The sequence below is a fragment of the Seriola aureovittata genome, chromosome 19 (genome assembly GCF_021018895.1).
Source record: "Seriola aureovittata isolate HTS-2021-v1 ecotype China chromosome 19, ASM2101889v1, whole genome shotgun sequence".
Lineage (NCBI taxonomy): Eukaryota > Metazoa > Chordata > Actinopteri > Carangiformes > Carangidae > Seriola > Seriola aureovittata.
This window is the reverse complement of record NC_079382.1, coordinates 16,603,371-16,623,522: the sequence shown is the minus strand read 5'-3', so window position 1 is coordinate 16,623,522 and position 20,152 is coordinate 16,603,371. Positions and strand designations below refer to the sequence as shown.

Below are 20,152 nucleotides of genomic sequence, written 5' to 3'. Positions count from 1 at the left end.
CGGCAGTGATCGTTAGACTGTTAAAATATCTGTCAAAATAGGCCAGTTTACCAGCTCAGGTCATGATATCAGCATCTGGTTGGTATTAATTTGACTCCGCTCATCCTCTACATTGCGCTCGCAGGTGTGTCAGGTTGCTGGAGCATGAAGCACTTTACTTTTGAGACTTTTATTGGAGCTTATTCCCTCTGCGCTCTGAGAAACACTACAGTGGAGGGGGAATATCTTTCAATAACATGAGTGCACATTTCAAGTGTGAACTCGGATCTACTTTTTGGTATAATCTCCTCTAATCTGTTAACAGTTCTCTTTCCATATGAGTTTATCTGTTATAATACAAACACCCCATCTGGACAATAGTCAAATCATTTGAAACCCAATTACAATTTGAAGCAATCATCCCTCTTTGCATGAGCTGCTCAATTTAGAAAGATTAGTCTAATATGTAATGGGATGTTTCAGTTTGATTGCTGCTAAATTAAACTATGTTAGATGAGTCATTTGAATTAGGTCACTTTGTTTATCAGTTTTCACATGAAGAAAAGTCACTATTACATAAAGGGCCAGACAATTTCCAATTGTTCCATTTTACCGCCCATTGGGGATAAAATGGAACTTGAAAAATCACTGTCATCAAATTACAGCAAATTATACAGGCTTGGTGACAAAATGTAATAGCCCTGAATAATATCCAGAGAGGCACGAGTGTGAGCACAGTGTTCACCTCAAATGTTTATTGTTTGATCAACGGAGTCGGCTGATCACTGAGTTGGCAGGCGGTTTGAAATGAGCGACCGTGAACAGACATGATCCTTGATCCTCCCTTCTGCTGGTCAAAACGGAAAAGATGAGCCACACCCAAAAACACAGGCACCATTGTCGCCTTTGTGTTATCCTCCAAAATAGGCTTCAAGTGTAACAACAGCAGCAGCAGCAGCAGCAGCAGCAGCAGCAGCAGCAGCAGCAGCAGGCACTCGCTGGTGAAATATTTTTATCCAACTGCTTTATTAACACTATCATTTACTGGGTTGCATGCATTTCTGTTACTCTGAAAATTATATGGATTTTCAAAATGCAATGGTAATTTTCATATAAATGCAATTGGAAACAATGACTGTCAGCATACGCTACATAACCCCAGAACTGTAATTAACCCATCAGTCACAGACTCTTCAGGTTTGACGAGCTGCCATTCTTCGCGAACCAAGGCTCCAAATAACATCCTGGCACGGCCCATTGCAATTCAAGACTAGGAGGTCGGGGAGCGTCTCACCATCATGTCCACCGATGCATGAGAACTACAACCTGGAGCAAGAACATTGTGACCTATCACGCTCGTTTCAATTCCCCTTCAGGAAATGGAAGCACAGCTGTTCCCTGCCACATAAAAGTACTAAAAACTAAATGGAGGGAAACCTGAAGAGCAACTTGCCCAAGATGTCAGCAACCAAGGTTTATTTCCGTTATCAATTAAACTGGGTATTGTTTTTTTTCAATTAACCAATCAATTGTTTAGTTCACAAGATGTCAGAAAGTAAGCAAAAATGTCCCAAGCTCAAGAAATATGTTTTGTTTTTTTTGTTGAGATATTTGGTTTAGAAAAGCAGCAAATTTCTTCCATTTGCTTGAAAATGACTTAACTGACCTGATAACAAGACTAATTGTTTCAGCACTAATTATATTGCATAATGTTTTCTGGTTGAGTAGTTAGGACTGGAGGAGGCTTATCTTTGTAAAGTCCTCTGAGGCATGCTGCTGTTGAGGAGGAGTTGGATTATAGTGAACCTGAATGGGCTGTAAACTAAAAAAAATAAATATATAAAGTCTTTTGACAAATGTCTGTATTCAACAATCTGGTGGCTTCATTACACACCTTTTATGAGCCCAATTACACTTTGCAGGCAGCCTGCTGCTCTTTAACACAAAATACCAAGTGGTGTATAAAGCAGGATGAACTCATGTTCTAATGAGCATCTGCAGTCCTGCTATATTTTGAAAGGTTAAGTATCCAAATCAATGTAACTGACAACTGAGGCTAATTATCTTTTACCTTTAACCTACAATGTATTGAGAGTATTCAGACCCCTCCCGTTTTGTCACATTTTGTTATGTTGCAGCCTTACGCTAAAATCATTTCATTCTTCCCCTCATGAGTCTACACTCGATACTATAAAACTGAAATGTCACATTGACATAAGTATTCAGACCCTTTACTTGGTGTTTAGTTGAAGCACCTTTGGCACTGATTACAGCCTTGACTCTTCTTGCGTGTGATGTGACAAGCTCTGCACACCTGGATTTGAGGATTTTCTGCCATCCTTCTCTACACATCCTCTCAAGCTCTGTCAGGTTGGATGGGGATTGTCTGTCGACAGCCATTTTCAGGTCTCTCCAGAGATGTTCAGTTGGGTTCAAAGTGGCTGGGCTGTTGTTGTCCCTAATCAACTCCTGTGTTGTCTTGACTGCGTGCTTAGGGTGATTGTCTTGTTGAAAGGTGATCCTTTTGCCCAGTTTGAGTTCCTGAGCGCTCTGGACCAGGTTTTCATTCAGGATATCTCTATAGTTTGCTCTGTTTAGCTTTCCCTCAACCCTGACCATGATAGCTCTGTTTGGCCAGGCAGCCAGTTCTAGGAAGAGTCCGGGTTGTTAGTAACTACTTCCATTTAAGAATTACGGAGGCCACTGTGCTCTTGAGTGGGAACCTTCAATGCAGCAGAAATATTTTTTGCAGCCTTCCCCCTGCAGTCGGTTCCTTCCATCTCATGGCTTGGTTTTTGGTTTGATATGCATTGTCAACTGGGAGACCTTATATAGACAGATGTGTGCCTTTCCAAATCATGTCCAATCAACTCAATTTACCACAGATGGACTCCAGTCAAGGTGTCGAAACATCTCAAAGATGATCAACAGAAATGGGAGGCACCTGAGCTAAAATTCAAGTATCATAGCAGAAGGTCTGAACACTTATGTCAATGTGATTCGCTTTGGCATTATGAGGTATTGAGTGTGGATTGATGAGGTTAAAAATTAATGAATATGATTCTGGCATAAGGCCGCAACATAACTAATACAATGTGAAAAAAGTAAAGGGGTTTGAATACTTTCTGAACTGTATTAGAGAATGTATGCTATCAAACTGGGCAGGAAGCTGTGATGGTGACCAAATGCAGATATAACACCGACTGAGAGGATGTACACCTTTTGGGAAAACAAAGTCTGAAGACAGAGATGGATTTGAGATTAATGACTTCCTCACTGACAAAGCTATGCAATTCTCATACCTGCTGTGTCTCTCCACCACTATCACAGAGGGATTAGATGTAATAAATATGCCATCAATACCAGCTGGTTCAAAGTGGGAATCTTGACAAGCTTCCAAGAATAAGTACGTGGGCATAATACAACACCAGCTGACAAAAGTCTGCATTGAGAGCAGAGATGTGCCTTTTACGAGGATTGTACTAAATAGTAAATCGTTTTCTTGGGTTAAATATAGGGCTGCAACTGATTGTTTTCATTATCGATGAATCCACTGAATATTTCTGAATTAATCAATAAACCACTTGGTCTACAAAATGTCAAACAATACTGAAATATGCCCGTCATAATATCCCAGAAACTGATGCCTTAAAATTGGTTATTTTGTTTCATCTAATGGTCCAAAACCCAAATATATTCAATTTCTAATTATATGAAACTGTGAAATAAAAGTGGAAAATCCTCACACTGGGGAAACTGGGACCAGAGAATGTTTGGTATTTATCAAATAGTTGTACTAATAGTCAATTAATGCTTTCAACGATGGTACAGATTAACAATGACGATTTAATTTCACTAGGCCAAAAACGAAACGTGCTGCTATGAAGCTACAGCAGGGTGAGCTGAAGGACGCAACAACAGGTTAACAGAAATCATGGTTGGGAATCAATAAAAATATTTGGAAATAGTGTAATTTCATTATCAAGCTACAAATTGGGTTCTTACATGGAACGATAATTTCATATCGCCTCAAATACTGTGCACAATTACAAACCAAAAAAAAGGCACAAAACCCAACAAAAAAAATATTCCCCTTATCATTTTTTCTTGACATTGCAACAAGAAGCCAAGCACAAAACTGTGTGCATTTCTTTTTTACTATGTCTATCATTTTTAGGAAACAGTATGGTGTAAAATTACTATCCAGTTCTGAGGGAATTACTACTTTCAGTAGCTAGCCTGGCAACACAATTTTTCAAAATATAAGCAAATATCTAGGTGTCATTGTAATACCAGGTGAAGCTGGGTGGGCAAACCATCCGTATCACAAAAAAAAAACAAAAAAAAACAGCTCCTGTCTCCAATAAATGCTCTGCTTTTTGTACCCAAGGGGATAAATGCGTAGGTAGATGACGCTCCCTTTACTGTTAGTTGGTGCTCATTTCAAAGAGGGCTTTTATGAGAAGCTAGACATATAACCTAATTGTTTCCATTAAGTCAAATGCTTCTCAAGCATGCCTGCCAAGAGAAGTGGTAATCATACCCCTCATCACGCTCTTCAGTTAACAGACATCGGTAGAGAGCTCAGAGCGATGAGCTTGACCCCCCCCCCCTCCAGTCATGACAGGAGAGAGCAAGAAAACACTAGCCTTAAGATATGAATCAGGGTCATCTTAAAGTCTTGTGGAAACTGCAGGGAAAAACAAAAATGTGGGAGGAGGAGAAGGAAAGAATGATGAGTGGGCCAGATATAGCTGCACTTACATTTTCGGGGTGGGAGTGGACACACAATGAAAGCATTAAAAAGACATACAGGCAAGTAAGAACTGTACTGAATAAGAAATGGAACAGGAAATGCCTGAAAATGTTAAAGCAAATGATGATTCCCACAGACAGGAAGATCCTCTTGTGCAAAAGGATGATATCTTTTATCTCAGAGGAGGAAGAGTGTGTGAGAAGATCAGACAGATAGGCTAAGTGTCACAACAGAGCAGATCTGTCAACCAGTAAGGACACAACAGGTCTGTGCAAAGCTGAAGTGGTTCCTCTGCTGTCTAATTGGCCAGTTAGCCATGGCTAACGCTGTCAAGTATGTTCAGAAGAAAGCAGAAGGAGACCATTAGTACAGGGTAACTCCCACTTGTCCTACTCTTCACTGCAGTATCACCTTCATGTCTCCCTCCCTCTGAAGTTATGGTAACAGCAGACACTGAATTTTCTTTTTATGGCCAAAAGGAAAATATTCAATATGATGTGCTCCTTTATTCACACGCCCCTCCCCGCCTGCTCTCTCCTTTCCACTACTGTCCTCTGATGGGTGCTGTGAGAATCAGGTTTTACCCTTATCCCCGAGCTCTGTCCCCCGAGCACTTTAGCCCTAATGAGGCACAGACGGCCATTGTGTCGGCTTTGCCAGTCTAGTCCCGCAGCATGACTGACAGCAGCTGAGCTCCAGGGGGAGGCCTTAGATCAGATCCACAAGCTTTGCACATCATTAGTGGTGCGTCGACGGGCAGGGCTGAGTCTCTTATTCTCAGGTTGATTTCTCATTTTAGATGGCAGTCAAAACAAAACATCCATCTTACAATGTTGTGGAGCACAAACGATATCTGATGTTTGATGTCTTTTTTTTTGAAGAAGAAGAAGAAGCAACAAGGGAGCACATGAGAGACACACTTGAGGGTAAACTGTCTTGCCTGAAAGTCCATTTCTGTACGGGCATTTATACACTTGTTCATATACAGAATAATTTCCTACTATATTTGATAGTATTTTGAAAAGCTTTTCGAAAAGCTTTTTTTTTTTGTATAAAACCACAAAGATCTTTGCTAAATCAAATCACGAATCACTGCAGCAGAGAAAAAAATATCCCATTCCTACTAACAAAGACCCCCTACAGATTCGCCCAGTTTCAGCTGTAATCACGAGCAGACTAACGGCAAAAACTGTTTACATCAACCTCCGACTTGGAATTCCACGTTGAGGATATTGCGACTTTCTGTCAGTGTCGATATTTCCAACTTACCAAAAAGAAAACAGAGAAACTGTCGGCAGAATGAATGCAAATGCACAAGCACTGGCACCGACATCAAAATAAAATCTCATATTAACACTCATACAATTATGAGTTATAGGCGTTATAAACTGTTTGCATCTTGTGTTGCTTGTCAACAAACTGCTACTAATATGTAACACAATATAAGACGCCAATTCAGACCGTATATACGGTGCGACTACAAGGGTAACATTGGGACAAACACTTTGGAATAAAGAGTGGACACAGCCATTTCCTGTTCTTGCCATTCTATCGACATTACGGTTTAGGCCGTGCACCCCTGTAGACTTGTGTTCTGAATGCTTCATATAGAAAAGCTTAGGGAAGTGCTGCTGTTTATCAGAGGTGAACTCGCCAAACCAACCAATTAATCCTTCTTTCTTTTTTTTTTTTTTTGGTAAAACCCAAACACACCATTTGAAAACACTTCTTTTAAAACATGATGGCTTGTCTAGGTGTGTTTTTGAGTGCGGTGTCAGTTTTGCTTATTTCGGTGCATCAAGACATGATGGGGTATTACTGCCTCCTGTGGCCAAAGAGCAGAAAACTTGAGTGAGAACTGCAGTTGTAGTGAACGTGACATGTATTAATCTGTGAAATCACTTAGCAAGGCAAAAGCATGATACCAAACTAGCCATAACCAAATCTGCTGTTAAACCATGCTGTTTCCCTGTTTCGGAGGCACTGATACACAAAGTCACAATGAGCAGCCCAGAGCTTCAGTAACAACGTCAACCTGAATATGGTGGTGGTGACGGTGGAGTCTGGTGTACAAGACGGCCAATAAGGTGGGTTACGCAACTCATGAATCAACTAAATAACCAACAGAATGTGTAAAAGACAAGTAACCAATAAACAGAAAACAGCTATGATAAACTCTCGCTCAAAAGATCTAAGGTGGCACATCAAAGAAAAAACAAAGGATTATCGATTTCTCATTTTAAATGGGTGACTGCAGTGTTAGTTCGTTTAGAGGGGGAGAAAATTAACAAAGCCAAAAGACTTTATCGAGTCCAATTTCCATAATAAAGTCCAAGCTGAGTAGTTTGTTTAAATTCCCAAGGACATAATTGGCTCCTCTCCTTCCTCCTCTCTGGAGCACAAACCAATCTAATCCTGACAGAAAGCTCCACAACAAGATGAGTAAAAACTCAACTCAGCCTGTATTTCCCCTTTGGCAAATCCACTGATTTTGTTGTCCTTTCCAAAGCCCATTAGAAGCCACCTTCTTGGCAGTTTTTCTCTGTATGACTGGTCTCTGTGTCAGGGATGGCTGCATAATAGTTTTAGGTAAGTGAAGTTGCTTCGGTACTTTGTCACCATCTTACCTGTTATTGTGCAACTGAGCAAAGTAGTTTAACTGGCAGAACTGTGTTGCATTGGCCCGTGGTCATAAGAAGAGGCTGCAGGAAGCATTCATATGAGACATTAGATGAACACTTCTGCTCACTTAACCTTTCCCTGTTTAAAACAATTCTTTTGTATAAAATAAAAAAGGGAATTACTTATTCTAAAATTAAAAAAGGAGTTGCATTACAATGGGAAACTTCATTATCTTCACCAGAATAACAAAAGGAAAGCTGGAGGGATTTCTAATACATCACAAGTGAGAACTTCTGGCAATATGCAAACAGAAAAATCTTTCCAGATCACCTTGAAGAGACAAATTTCCAATTAAAAATCCATCTCAGGTCTTCAGGTGCCCCTGGGTAGAAAGTAGGACATTTAATAGGAAATTCTCTGCAATGCATGGGGAGAATGACAAAGTGAGATCACACCGCGCCACTGCAATCACGAAATCTCACTCAAAATACACACACGCTCAAAACTCAGTAATCCTGCCTGATGTGTTGCAAGTCATCCACATATTAGAGCTCATTGTTCAGGATTCATACTTTTTCATCATTGCAGATATTTAAGGATTAACGGAGCACAAGAAATGATGGTTAAAAGTAGAATCAATCAAGACTAATTTTTTTTTATTTTTTTTTTTATTTACATTTATGGTGTTTACTTCAATCTATTGACAACTGACTCCAGAACAGTCAACATCCCTCTATATTACCTTTAACAGCAGTTTTTGTTGCCCATTGAACTGAGATTTAATGTTTCATATTTCATGAATTTTTAAATCACAATTTCTTTTTTTTTTTGTTGTTTTTTTGTTTATTTTTCACCAAAATGTCTCATCATCAATTCTTTTATGCAATTTCATTTTCACACAAAAGCCAAACTTGTACGAGACATGGCTATTTGCTGGATAAATTAAAAAAGGTAGCACGCTTTTAAAGAACCTGTGATCCATTTCTCAGCATTGTACAATAGTAATAGTAAATAGTAGAAATAATATCAGGCCAGCAGCATCAGGACAAACTGTCCCTCACAGACAGAATACAGACCCTTCACTTCACTGTGCATATAAAATGAAAGCTTTCCCCAAATGAGAGGACGGTCTTATTACCTGCATGTAGCAAGGACACAGCAACAATACTGCTGTCGACTTGAAGTAGAAACAGGAGACGGATACCGTATTGACAAGAGACACACAAAGGAAATCATCACAGTTTACTGTCTACAGAATCAAACCTTTTGCTATGTAAATACGCCGAGGCTCAGGTTCTGAGGTTGTTTACACACAGGAGGAAATGAACAGCGGCTCCAACCCTCTGTAGTGGAGTGTCAACACACTCCAACAACTTGAGAATACTCTATAAGGTGTTAGGAAATATATTCTTTAAGATAAGACTGGCCACAGTATGGTCTCACAGGTTCAGAATATATTGATGCAAAGTGCAAAACAATGCCGTTGATGTAACCACACTTTCTATACTGTTCTACCTCATTGTTGTTTATATGATTTGGTGAAGTTTTACCAACAGCATAACACCAAGGTTCTTCTTTTACATGATGCCTCTGCTGTTGGGCAGCACTAACATAATGTATGATCATAACAAACACAGTGATGTTTAATTCAAACCTGTCTGCAGCTTTTAGTTTGAAAAAAAAAAAAAAAAAAAAGGGTCCTAGAAGGAGGGAGTATGAAATCACAAAACACTCGCTTCTCTAATGCAACACACATTGACCCACACAAACACATACACACGACCGGCACTGATTGAATTACGGTTAAATAAATTAGGGTCTTCCAATTAAACTCGAGCACAATATGTTCTTGTGAGACTTATGTCTAAATTGTTCTGGTGGGTGGGACTGCTTGTGTGACAGAGCTCATATTAGCTTCAGAGACACAGGGAGTCATTACCATTCACCTCAGCTCCAAACAATATGTCAAACCAGTCTCAGCCTAACTAACTCTACAAGCACCAACTGCAACTGTACATGTGGACATATGGCAGACACCTAGATTTAAATATCATTCAAATATGGATCGAAAGATAAACTGCAAAACAAATCAGCAGATTCTTCATGGACAATTCTTCTGCATTAAAACTGGTGATTAGTGAATCAAGGGAAAGACTCAATGGAGTTTATGTGTTTCTTAGATTATAAGACAAAAGGATCTGTAGAAAGATTTTAACAATTTATATTTGAGTTTTTTCATGATGTCAGATCTTTATTTAAAAATTGGTAGCTCACTTAAATCTTGCGATGATTTTTTCTCAAGGTTGTGCAACGTTTTTCTCTGATTATATTATTATTAAATCAGTCACTCATTAATCTTGATTAATCAATTAATGTTTTGTCTATAAACTGACACAAAATAGTTAAAAAAATGTTTATTATAATTTCCCATAGACCAAGGTGACGTCTCAAAGTGTCTGGTTTTGTCTTGACTAACTGTCAAAACCCTGAATGATATTCAGTTTACTGTCACAGGCAACAAGGGAAAGCATCAAATCCTCATTTGAGAAGCGAGACCCAGCGAACGGCTGACATTGTGGCTTAAAAAAAAAATAACTCACAGACAATTATTCAATAATCAAAACAGATGCCAATTCATTTTCTGTTGTATTCCACTAAGTGATTAATTGACCAATTACTGCAGCTCTATTGCACACACATGCACTGTTTTCCAGGACTTGCTGATCTTGTTTTGATTTCATGGTCTAATAACTAATTCTATGTTGTTGTTTTTTTTAATTTCATTAAAAAAAAAAAAAAAAAAGTCAGGTTTGCTTTATACCATTTTTTTTCTTTAAATGGGAGGAGAAAGTAATAGATCATATTCTCAGCACAGTGAATATCCTGCAGTTGACGGATGACTCATATGTAGCATACTGTGCCTCTCTCTGCTCTTCATGACTGAAAAAAATGAGGTATGACTGCTCTTCAAGGCTCAGGTACAGCTGCAGGGCAAAGGGGGTGAAGGACAAGAGCTTGAGTTTGCAGAGGAGGAGCTCGGCATTACTCTCTATTCAAATTTAACAGCAAAACTTTCCAACTGCACTTTAGAGCGTTTGCAGATGATGGCAGTCGATTACACACATCAGCAGCACCTTGGTCAGAGGCCAGATCTGTACTCTGCGCTGTCTCGCTCCTGAAGGAAATTAAAGCGCCGATATGTAAAATTCTGAAATTGTCTGCAGTCATTAAATATTCACCAGCACACTGCACATTTGCACCAGAGAGAGAGACAGCAGACTACTGGCACACGAAACCCCCCCTCAACACAGGCTTTTGGCAACTGAGGTATAAAATAAGAGAAAACAACAAATTCCCACCCCAAATGTGACAGGAAAGAAAAAGCCCCTTATTGCTTTTCTTATTCTACACTGGACACAGCCAATCTGTTTGCTCTGTGGCTTCGACAGTGAAGTCGATTTATAATTACACAGTCCACATCTTCACGGCTACACGATCACCACTCAGGCTGATAAGCTATATGATTATTAAAGCCTAACAATAAACAGAAATCATGTTAGCATTCCTCGCCTTCTTCACCGATAAGCCAGGGACGTAAATTAACACCGCTGATGCATACATCATTGATAGACAACTCCCATGGACCCAGGAACACTCTGTATTGACTCAGAGAAAGCAGCCTAATGAATGGGAGGAGAAACCCATCGGTCCAGTCAGAGACACAAAGGGTGATAACTGTACTGACACATGTGAACGAGGAGATATTTATTGTGAAGAAAATCCGTGAACAACAGACCCACCGTGTGCCATCCGCTTTCCAGCTGACTTTGTAGGGATTCTGTTCCAAGAAACGGAGATTTTGTCTATCCATGGACACAGGCTGAGCACCAGGGAAACCAAACCTGCAACAACAATGAAAAAACACAATAGATGACATTTAGTTATTTGATAACTAACCCCCACAAGAATGTCCTCAAGTATTTATCCATTTCATGGCCTGGCCCTTACCAATACACACATTATCAGCATGAATTAGAAGTGACATGACATAAACACAAACGTTAGCACATGGTTACACACGGCTACAAAATCTCTAAGGTCTGTTAGGAGTGACCATCAGAGCCCAGAGGTCTGTCTCAATACCCACACTCCAATATAACACAACAAAGATTGAAATGTTCATGTTATTGTGGCCACAGTAAACACATCAATTATACAATGTGCAATATGTATGTATGCAGCTGTTGCACTTCACGCCAGGAGGCCTGCTATTGACCGATGCAGTGCCCTGCTAGCATATTGGTCTATGGATGGCTGTGAGTCAGTCGGCCCATCACTTTGGTCCAGACTGAGATATCCAAACAACTATTGGTTGGATTAAGATTAAATTTGGTATAATCACTAATATATAATAATAATTTCAAATCTTGTTTGAATTGAAATATGTTCTAAAACATATCTCAAATTGGAGAGGTCCTGCCAAAGGCTTCTGTGACATAAACTCATTCAACAGCCTGGCAGCAGTGCAAAGATTCTCTCTACTAAACCTTATAAGTGAGCTTCACCCTTCTAACCAATCAGAGAAAGCCAAAGTCAAGAGTGGGAGCTCACGGCTGCCAATCAATATTTTATTGACACCTCTTTAGCCATATGTTTGTTGTATGGTGGGAGTTAGAGTAGTGTGAATGTGTTGGGCATTGACATAGTGTAAAAGGTATCACAAAGTGGAGAAAAATAGTCATTTTGTTCAGATGTTGCATTCACAAGTACATTTGGATCTTATGTTAGAAGATAAAAGCACACACAGGTATTGGCAACAGCAGGTAGTAGAAATAGCAGCGTGGACTGTTCATTCTGCTGTTACAAGACACAGCAGTAAAGCCCACTATCTGCAATTTCATTACAAAAGCTGTAGCGGCATATTTATCCAGAAAAGAAAAATCTATTCCCAACTCTGCTGCCTGCCTGAAAGTGTCAAGATCTTCAAAAAAAGAAAAGATAGGTCATTTGAGACAAAAGAGTCACTCACAACACAGCACAATAAACACATATGTACGCACAGACCAGCACAGTTTCCCAGAGGCGTACGAGGAAGGCAAACAGAGGCTGTTACCTGTCCCACTCGGCCATCTCCTGACACATTCTTTGGATCTCGCCTAGTTTGGGTTGTGTGGTGACCTGTGTGACGCCTTTCACTGTGATGCCTTCAAGGAATACTGCACCCTGGGAGGTAAAAAACAAGGAAAACAGAAGCTCGAACTTGGATTTATAAAAATCATACCCCGCCTACACATACAAGAAAAACATTTTGAGTACCGGTGACACTTTCCAAACAGCTGCTTCTTTGCTTTATGAATCCCTGTGTGCAGAGGCAACAGGTAGAAATATTATAAATCCATATTTCCTTTTGACTTCTCCATGTTTAAAACTGTTTAAAAAAAAACTCACTTTAATTATTTTATGGATCTTATAAAACTTACTCATCCGCTTCAACTCCCAGGAAACTGGACTGTATCCACATGTTCCCATTAATGGTTTATGAAGAAATCCACTCACATCTACTCTGATAGAAATCTTGGCAACATCTGTGGCACTCATTTCCTAATCTCACTTATTTCTCATTTGGCATGACCTTTTCCTTCTCATTCAGCCCAGCTCAGTTCTGCTAACTGGTATATGACCATTTATGCCGATTAAGTATAAATGGCTACAGTGAGAAGAGAAAGAGCATGATCATGACCATATAAATTATTTCACCACCTTTTAATCTAGAGAGGGTAATGTGCATTATACAGTAGTGCTACAGTTTAGCCTCATTCATCTGCCTTAAACTCAGCAACCATTCGCACCAGTTCACCTCGTTCGCTCAGTCAGGTGAGAACAAGACTGTCTGAACATTGGTAGAGTTTCTCAAGTGTTGAAGTTGTTTTAAACCCACAAAGAATGCAATTTAACAACTGTTTCACCATCATATAGTGACCTAAGTATAATAAAAAGCCAGTGAGGATGATATTCTTTAGAATTATTAATTACTATATCTTACTCAATTAATTTTTTTCAGAAATTCCAAACAACATATAACAATAATTCCTAATGATATAATTAATCCAATTAATGTGGCCTTGGCCCAGATAAGCAGCATAAAAAGCATAGATGGTTTAACCACTGACAAGTGATTAATTAATCTAAGTTCATTTCAGTCTTTGCTAAAATCCACACTTTCCCCTAATGAGCTTCCTAGCTGCTATTTGCTACAGGTCTGATGGTGCTGACTGAAACTCCACTAAAAAGGGCAGTGGTGGAAGAAGAACTCAGATCCTTTACTTAAGTCAAAGTACCAATGCCACAGTTTCAAAATGCTCTAAAATGCAATGGAACAAGTGCTAACGTTAGCTTATACATGTCAACTAGCTAACCTGTGGTTCAAAACCTGGACATCTCCTCCTGCACTGTTTGGCCCTGTTCAGACCCAGTATTAACATGCGTCTCCACATGCATAGACCATAACGTCAGAAGCCAATAAATGGTTAAATTCAAGTATGTACTATCCAAAATAGCAGAGAAGCGTTTCTACTTCTCACATCAAAATTCAACAGTGTTTCATCCAACTTTACGACATTTCTCCTCATAACAGCCAACTGGCCGCCAACCAGTCTGACTGTGAGGCAGTCCACTCAACCAAGAGACAGTATTGCTTAATGACAGTGAAGTAATGCAGTCTGCAAGAGCTGCTCTCTCCTCTGGCTTCCTCCTTCTAGACCTGTCTGCTGTATCACATTTTCAGCTATTAGATTTGCCTTGATTCAGGTTTTCCCTAATAACAGTGATAAATAAGTATCTGTACAAATCTATGTTTTGCTTCACTTCTGTTTCGTTAATCTTTGCATTGCCTCCATTACTGTGCCTGCTGGAAATGTTAGCAGTGCCATTTTAATTTAAGCTTCTTGTAACTACTCAAAATTATTTGAAGGAGAGCATCAGTTGAATGTAGAAAGCAAACCTAATTACACGCAACTGGAGATGATTCAACACCTCTAATTTCACTAAACTGCAGTGATGAAAGCTTTACATAAAGACGGATACAGCTTATATCTAACCAAAATGATACCTTTGACAGCAGTTGAGAAGATGTAATGCTTCATTTTATCTAAATTTGAAGATTCAGTTTGCTAGATTATTTTATATAGTTGAACATAAGAGTCTTATCACTTAGAAGGGAATCGTCCCTGAAGACCCTGCATCACCCTGCATGAGATCCATGTCGTGCAGAGAGGGGCAGTGGATTTCCTGCTTAACAGTCCATTTCCTGGAACTCCATGCAAGTCTTACCAGTTTTAGCTTCTCTTTTTTTCGTTTGCCGGGCGCTGACCCAGAGGAGCTGGGGCCCGACTCCTGGCTGACCGCGTTACCGTCATCGTCCACTTCCCCCTCGTCGTCATCGAAGCACCACTCAGGCAGTGCAGGGGCGGGGGGCGCGTCCTCCTCGTCCCCATAGCGACGGAAAAGCTCTTTGAGGTAGTCTCCCTTGTAGATCCCTGGGGCCCGGGCTTGGGTGAATGCAGCCACAGCTGCTTCGACACTGATAAGAGACAGAAAACACAGACAGGGCATCTTTCACAAAGGTTTATTCTTTCATTTGTATGACAGTTTTAGAATAGTTTTATCTTGAACAAAACTAAAAAGGTAGTCAATGGTATTTAAGGCTTCAACTGACAATTACTTCATGATTATGATATGAATAAAGAGCTTGATAAAAAAAAAAAAAGATGTCAAATTTTACTGTAATATTTCAGTACAAAAGGAAAAAGTATTGTTTAACACTATTTGTTTATGGGAATTAAAAAAACATTGAAAAATATTCCTCAGATTATGATAAGCTTCCCTTTGGAGGTCCTCAGGGATCAATTTTAGGGTCCTTAATTTTTCTTATTTATGTTAATGAACTTGACTCAAAAACATTTTCATCTTATTTATTGCTTTTTTTGTCAGGAAATGATTTGCAACAATTTCATCAAATCAAAAAACTAAAGACTCAGACTAGAGAGTTATTTTTATATTCATTATAAAATATGACTAAGTATCATCAATTAACCTGCCAATTACTTCCTTGATTGATCATTGGTATATTAAATATCCGATAATAGTGAAAAAAAATCCCCATTCTAATTTTCCACAGCCCAAGAAGATGTTGTCAAATGTTTCAATATTATCTGCCAACCGTCAAAGTTTACTATCATATATGAAAAAGAAAGGTATCAATCGTATGGTCCCAACATGAAGTAGTCAAACCTTTTCATTTGTCCAAAAACTTTTAATTTCTAATGATATAAAACAGAAAAGCAGGAAATCCTCACAATGCAGAAGCTCAGAAGAGGGACAGTTAGCTTTTGTGCCTGAAAAGGGATTAACTGATCATCAAAATAGTGCCCAATTATCTTTCTGTCGATTGATAAGTCATTAATCAACTAAATATTTCAGATCTAAATTGAATAGTTTTGTCAGACAAACAAGACATAAATACATCTTAGGCAACAGGGAATTGTGATGGGTATTTTTCACTATTTTCTGACATTTTATAGACCAAACGATTAATTGAGTAAATAATCAGCAAATTAATAAGTACTGAAAATTATTTTTTGTTGCAGCCCTAATCATGATTTACTCCATGTTTAGGGTGGATATTTTTTCACTGACTGTATGTATACAAAAAACTAAAATAAAGGCAAAAAAATCTGCCAGTGTTGACCATTTGATAGTTGAATTATCTCCCAACACATGATACAGGATGAGGGCTGTAAATGCTCACGGAATATTCATTACACAGGAAGTAGTGGGTGGTGGGAGGGCTTTATCAGTCTACCAGCTTCCAGGGATTCTGCTCTCTCAGACTGCTGCTCCACCTCTGAGTAAAGACACACACCCACTCACCCACCCCACTTCTGCTCCGTTGCTGTAAATTATTTAAACATCTCTGTCGTGGGGAAATGAACTCGGTCACTGCTGACCAGCAAGCTTCTTTGTGAAGCTTCATGTTGAAGTGGCAGTGGTGTACAGTTTGTGTTATCATGCAAGACGATTGCGAAGATGGTCAAACTGCACTCCGAGCTGTATGAGTGATAGAAGGGGGTTAGTCCTTACCTCCAGTCCATCTTCTCCACCAGGTACGCACATACCAGAAAGCCTGTCCGGTTGAAGCCATGCGTGCAGTGAACACCTTTGGGAGAAAAAAAAAAAAAAAAGTAGTAAAAACTCAGAATCTCAGAATCCAACTTTAAGTTTACATTTATATTAAACCTAACCCATTTAAAAAACACTCTTGCATTGATAGAATATGTTGAAAGTCACATCAGCAGTGTATCTATTCTCATATCTCTCCTCAAAGCCTTTACGCAATCAGTTTAATGCAACATAATCTGAGCAAGGCGTCACTATTTCAACAGCCTTGTGGTTTAGCACAATCTTATCCAAGTTCCCCTCTCACATCAATAACATCAGTCCTCTTTAAGATGTGCTAAGGTTGTTTTGAGCGGGGGCATCAAGTCACACAATCAAAAGACTCACAGGCAGATCCACCTCTCCTTAGAGGGCCACCCTGCCTTCATACCCACATCAAAAAGATCAGCCCGACACCAGCCACAGCACACACAGAATAGACCCAGAAATTGATGAAACATTCAGAGAGGTTAAAAGTGGATGAAAAAGGCACATGAGAAAAACAGAAAGAGAGAAAGTGTGCTCTTTAAAGCAGAATCTGAATTCCAGGGCCACAAAAAGCCCCCTGAAGGTTTTAGTCATGTGTTCACTATTTCGACTAAGAAAAAAATAACTTCCAAATTTTGTAACAGAGTGGTGTTCTCACAAACAAGCAGGTGCACAGCAAGGTTCAAACTACACAAAAATCAAACCATCTGACTCTCATACTTCCACTGCACAGGAAGTTTGCCTGGCAACGCCAACGCTAATGAAGACAAAATGAACCAATGTCAGAGCACAGGGATCACATTTACCAGCCCAACTGTCTAATTTGGACATGTGTACTGCAGAGACAACAAAGCCTAATCACCAGCTGGCCAAAGGCAGGACTTTGCTGAGATGACATTCACACATTCTGCTATGATGTCCGAGCAGTCCGATTTCCAAGCCAGCCAGCAGTTAAGAGCAGATCTGGATAGGACTAGAAGATGCTGGTATAAGAGAGCACCCTGCTGTCAGTGGTGTAAAAGCACAATTTCAATATCCATGTGTACTTGATAGGGTCCCTCAGGCTGCCTTTAGGCATTGTGTCACAGCACAGTATTATTCCAAATGAACTTGTTTACACTTGGAAAAAAGTGAATGAGCTGCTTAAAAACAGGACAAATGAGAAAAAAAAAGTTGTTGTTCCACCAGGACACCCATAAGCCCCTAATTGAGGGAGCACGTGAATAATTATTTAAGAAGTGAGATTCATTAAAACCCTTTTATTCATAATACATTCAATTAGTTGGCAGTTTATTAAATAAACCTAACTAAAAACGAATGCAGTCTAATAATACAGTGCTCCAATAAATCCTCTCTTCGTGATGGTTATAATTCTCAGTTTTTGTTGAAACTGTTTAAGAGAGGTGTTGTTTCAGCTGTATGATCGTTTTGGAGGCTGCAGTTTGTGATGCTGTTGAACTGAGTTGCATTATACTTAACCTCCTAAGACCCGAGCTCTATTCTTTGCTATATAGGCTGATTGGGACCTGAGAAAAATGATGTCCACATATGAGGACATTAGTTTTAAATTTCGATTACTGAGTGGCAGTATAATATCCTCATATGTGGTCACCAGGCCCTTGTTGAGAAAAAGTTAGTATTGTGGGCTAGAGAACCCAAAAATGTGAGGTCCACATATGTGGACGCCAGGTCCTAGGAGGTTAAAGGTGTTTCTGTTATATTGTCCACCCCATTTACATCAGTGACGCTAAATAACAGAAACACCTCTCTGTGATCATAAAGTTTAATCATCATGTCTCTAAAACAGTTTAAAAAAAAAAATGAACATTATAACTTTCATGCAGGGAGGATTCCTGGTTGGATCAGATTGCATTAGTTTTACCTCTGTGTACCTAATTAACGGCCAACTGGGTGTATAATTTGACAGAGCACAATTATCTTAAAAGGTCCCATATTTCTCACTTTTCCTGTGTGTGTTTTATTTGAAGATGTGGTTGTAAGAACAGAAAAACATCTCAATTTGGTTTTACATCTCCTGTCTCGGGCTTAGAGCTCTAGTAACAACAGGTCGGTGAGAAGAGAGGCTCTGAAGCTCTCTGCTGATCGGCTGACTGTTTTCTGAGTGACTGAATAAAAATATAGCATAAACACTCACCCACCATCCAAGGTTGGATGGTGGGTCTGGATGGGCTGGGCTTAAGGCATGGCTGAGAGTGGTGACGGCTTTGTTGTGACATCACAAAGTTACAGAAGTCCTGACGGCTCTTTTTAAGGCTCAGTTTCTGAATACAGGCTGTGTGCATTTCGCTGTGGACTGAAAATGTCATCAATCAGGATACTGTCATTCATATCACCTTCATTTATGCAGAGTAAAAATATTACTTTTAACCATATACTGATGACTTATAATAAGCTGAGTAATGGACAGACCTAGATATACAATTTCCATGTACTTTTACTATTGTAAAAAATACAATACAGTTGGAACAATTGTGAAAAAAAATCTGCCCACATGTGGACATCTACACAATATTAACTTTTAAACCAAACCTTATTGAGCCAGGTTTCACCTAGAAATCACCTACACACCATTCTGTGGGAGAGAAGTGCTGTTTCTCATGTGAAACTCCTACATACTTATGAAACCAAAAATATGGTGAATTACACAAGACTATTTTCTTAAGGATGTTTGTTTGACAGCCATGCACGTTTGGAGAAGTGCAAATGCAGCTCAACAGTGACATGTGAGCAAACCTTGGGACAGCCATTTAACCCTCAGCTGCAACACAGAGCTACTCTGTGACCATGAGCAGACAGCTGGTTTCTACTGGGTTATACTGGTTGCACTGGGAAGCTGTCTGATAACTAAGAACTACAAAAAAAAAAGCACTGAAAAAAAAGTGTGAACATAAAGCCTAACTTCACTCCCATTTGCACCGGTCCAATTTTAGAGTAAGGCTGCTCTCTGCTGGACACATAGGGTAATGCTACCAATAAGCCAGTGTAGTCCAGCACTCTCTGGACAAACATTACAATATACAATAAATGTTCTATACGGTCACTAAATAACCTGAATTCAAGGCGCAATTATAAGCTTTTTCAGTCGTTTTCTCACGTTCAAAAACAACCTTTCACACTCTACTATGTATCATGGAAGCAAAGTAAGAACAGCATTAGTTCAAGCTTCTAAAATCAAACCAGAAACAAATGAGGAAAAACATTCATACGTTTATATTATCACATTAAAAAAACAGCCATTTCTTCACAAATGACCATAAAAGAACTCATTTGGAAGAAATGAATAACACAAGAGAACGGATTAAGGCCATCATTTATAATAATATCATGATGTTAATATTGATGTTACTTACAAACTTTTAAAAATAAATACAGCTGCCAGAAAGTGTCGGATACTACACAGCCACCAGAGCAAATGTATTAGTGATATATTGTATAGTCCCTGTGAACTAAACTTCATAGCATGAAAGGACACTTTAGGCTACCTATAGGAATATCATGGTCACGCCATAGTAAACCCTGCATACTGGGAAATGTACTAAAGAACAGCCCCTCACAGGAGACTGTAAAATGGTG

The 20,152-nt window shown here is 39.3% G+C and overlaps 1 protein-coding gene across 1 annotated transcript in view; it reads right to left on the bottom strand.

Moving 5' to 3' along the window:
- The window catches only part of rngtt (RNA guanylyltransferase and 5'-phosphatase), a 92,556-nt gene that overhangs the window by 68,882 nt on the left and 3,522 nt on the right, over positions 1-20,152 (bottom strand). Inside the window, exons 5-8 of the mRNA XM_056405429.1 lie at positions 16,496-16,571; positions 14,687-14,936; positions 12,471-12,580; positions 11,158-11,259 (exon numbers count right to left, since the gene is read on the bottom strand). Coding sequence (XP_056261404.1) covers positions 11,158-11,259; positions 12,471-12,580; positions 14,687-14,936; positions 16,496-16,571 — 538 coding nt within the window. The remainder of the gene's footprint in view (positions 1-11,157; positions 11,260-12,470; positions 12,581-14,686; positions 14,937-16,495; positions 16,572-20,152) is intronic.